Source organism: Fukomys damarensis, unplaced genomic scaffold (genome assembly GCF_012274545.1).
Source record: "Fukomys damarensis isolate Sample0158 unplaced genomic scaffold, DMR_v1.0_HiC HiC_scaffold_13, whole genome shotgun sequence".
In the NCBI taxonomy this organism is placed as follows: domain Eukaryota; kingdom Metazoa; phylum Chordata; class Mammalia; order Rodentia; family Bathyergidae; genus Fukomys; species Fukomys damarensis.
The window spans coordinates 2,166,003-2,168,701 of NW_022900925.1; the positions used below are offsets into that span (position 1 = coordinate 2,166,003).

Genomic DNA, 2,699 nt, shown 5'->3' on the forward strand with positions numbered 1-2,699 from the left:
CCTCCTTCGGGCGTGGGAAAGAGCAGGGTGGCTGGCTGTGCCTTTAGCTTGCGACCCCTCAGTGCGGCAGGTCGGCACCGGCCCCGCCAGCCAGAGAGCTGGGTGGAGGAAACCGGACACCACGTGGCGGCGGTGCTTGTCGACCTACCCGGTACTTTGGCACCAAGTCCTCGCCGAAATACCGAGCCAGGCTGATTTGTCCACGACGTTACTCCATAATCTGTGAAAACTCTTAAGCGAATCTATCTGACGACTACGACGTGCACTCTCAACCTTACTGGCCTCTTGTAGTGAAACGATTGGACGGTTACCCGTAACCCCATACTCAAAAACCTAAAAGGAAAAAAAGTGGCGTATTAGGCCGTTTTGCAAAAGTAATCTGGTTAACAGGCTAACCATATAATTGAAAAAACTAGGGTTTTGAAAAATGAGAAAGTTAGTTGAGAGGAAGAAGCTCTTTTCTACAAGTTGTCGGTTAGTTTTAAATGCTTTCTTTTAAGCACATTATTAGATAAGGATGGACGATGGTCTTAAATTGAACGGCACGGGCTTCAACTCTGCTTTTAAATCAAGCAGACGTAAGATTTGTAAACGCTGCTAAAGAGGGAGACAGGACTGTAAATTGGGAAGCTTCCCTGTTAGACAACAAACCCTACTTATAAAATCTTAGCCGCTACACCCTTAAAAGCGGAACGCAGTTTCTGCGGGTGCAGTTTTCCTACCGGAGCTAGAGCCTGAGCCAACCTTCGCTATTACGCAAACGCAGAGCAGCTTACCGGATATGGAAGTGGTGGGCCTCTTGTGTGTGATAGCTGCGATCCTGATATGGGCACTTCTTTGGGTTTGGGACTCCTCAGAACTAAAGAGAAGTCGGGAGCAAGCTGGCCTGCTGGGAGCTGGAAGCCGGACCCTACTCGTGACTGCTCACCCAGATGATGAGGCCATGTTCTTTGCTCCCACCGTGCTAGGCTTGGCCCGCCTGAAACACCAGGTGTCCCTGCTCTGCTTCTCTGCAGGTAGGAAGCCTTTGATGGGCACTGGGAACCGGGACTCTGTAGGGATTTCTGTGTTAACCGATCTCAGTGGACTTCTTACCAAAGGGGTTTTTTTGCTGTAGGGAGCTAAGTAAATATACACCGAAGGTCCTTTCTGAATTTCTCACAAGCTGTAAGATTAGTCAGCTTCCCTGGTGGGTTGGGAAACACACCTGCAGCGGTCCTACTAGGAGAACTGAGGAGCAGAAAAGTAATTACTCGCCGTTGGTTTCATATTGTATCTGCATTTCCTTTGAGAACTGCAACTGTATACGTTATTCTGTGGAACCTTTTTACAAAAAGATCAAGGATAATGATCTTTTTAAAAAAAGAATAATAATCTTACTATATGTACTGCACCAAACAGAACCAATATATATTGTGCCTGTTCGCTTCTCATGGTAGCAGAGAACCTTATTGCTGCTTTAAAATTAATTTGTGCCAGAAAGATGCATGCGCCAAATTGGAGAAGTTGACGCAGATGCTTAGAAAGTAATTGTATAATTTTAGTTTATCTCCACTCACCCTTCTTTGAAGGAGGCTTTCAAAGAATAAGCCTTAGCCAGGTGTGATGAGCATGCCTGTAATCCCAGCACACGGGAGGCTGAGGCAGGAGGATTGTTATGAGTTCGAGACCAGCCTGGGCTACACAGTGAGCTCCAGGGCAGTCTGAACTACATAGTAACACACTGTCTCAAAAACAAAACAAGACAAAAAGAAGCAAGGAATAAACCTTGTGTTTTGCTACAGAAAAGATTAAATGAGAAAAAAATTACCACAACACTTAATTATGGTGATAATTCACAACTGTATAAATGAAGCAATTGGACTGTACACATATAATGGGTGAATTTTAGAGTATGTCGTTATACCTCAATAGAGCTGTTTTTTTAAATTGCCCATGACCTCTTTTCTCATTTGCTTGTGTGTTGTTCTAGTTCTTTTTCTACAGAGATTTTTCACAGAAATCACATTTTATAAAGTTAGATTTTTTTTACTTGACATTACTTTTTTATTTAACATATACTTATTAAAAACATTGATGCTACACCTTATTCTATGTCCATTTCATTAGCACTGGTTTCAAAATTGGCCATTTTAAGGCTTTATATGCAAATCATTCCAAAACATACCAATTAACATTCTGACTGGTAGTAATAATATTTATCTTGATATATTATCCTCTCTAGCATTGACTAGTGTTTTTTAATGTTTCTGGATTTGTGCAATATTTTTTCTGAAATCTTTTGTTAATGGTAAGATTCATGTTTAGTGATAATTTGGACCTAAGCACTTTTCATTGTGTTCTGTTAAGGATACTATTTGTGAACAGTTGCAAGTTAAAACACCTTTTTTCTTTGCTTTTAATTTTATTTATATTTGATATTACAACCATGGGAGTGAAATTATAAGCAAGTTTGTTTCAAAATCCACAAGAGAAAACTATATTTTATTTGCAAAATATTATAGATGCAGTGTATTCTTTAATAAATGTCTTCATATTTTCAATATGCTTATACAAATTTAGGACCAGGAATCAAAATTTTGTTGGTGGTGGTAAGGATTGAACCCAGGGTCTCATGTACGCTAGGCCAGAACTGTATCACTACACTATAGTCCTAGGCCCCTCAAATTGTTTCTTTTTTTTTTTTTTTTTTTTTTTTT

The 2,699-nt window shown here is 40.4% G+C and overlaps 2 protein-coding genes across 23 annotated transcripts in view; one reads left to right on the forward strand and one right to left on the reverse strand.

Moving 5' to 3' along the window:
* Ncor1 (nuclear receptor corepressor 1) overlaps positions 1-226 on the reverse strand; it is a 154,183-nt gene extending 153,957 nt beyond the window's left edge. For 8 of the 15 annotated variants that reach the window (XM_010611539.3, XM_019205696.2, XM_019205699.2 and 5 more), the window contains exon 1: positions 149-209. The gene's annotated coding sequence lies outside the window, so the exon portion shown is untranslated. Of the gene's footprint in view, positions 1-148 lie in introns of all 15 variants that reach the window. The other 7 variants (XM_010611568.2, XM_010611558.2, XM_019205710.2 and 4 more) reach the window with 3 other exon arrangements.
* A 484-nt stretch (positions 227-710) lies between these two features.
* The window catches only part of Pigl (phosphatidylinositol glycan anchor biosynthesis class L), a 72,401-nt gene continuing 70,412 nt past the window's right edge, over positions 711-2,699 (forward strand). For 2 of the 8 annotated variants that reach the window (XR_004516935.1, XM_033762766.1), the window contains exon 1: positions 713-1,016. Coding sequence is in view for 6 of the 8 variants with exons in the window: in XM_033762766.1 (XP_033618657.1) it covers positions 782-1,016 (235 nt within the window). In the remaining 2 variants the exon portion in view is untranslated. Of the gene's footprint in view, positions 1,017-2,699 lie in introns of all 8 variants that reach the window. The other 6 variants (XR_004516934.1, XM_033762767.1, XM_010611516.2 and 3 more) reach the window with 5 other exon arrangements.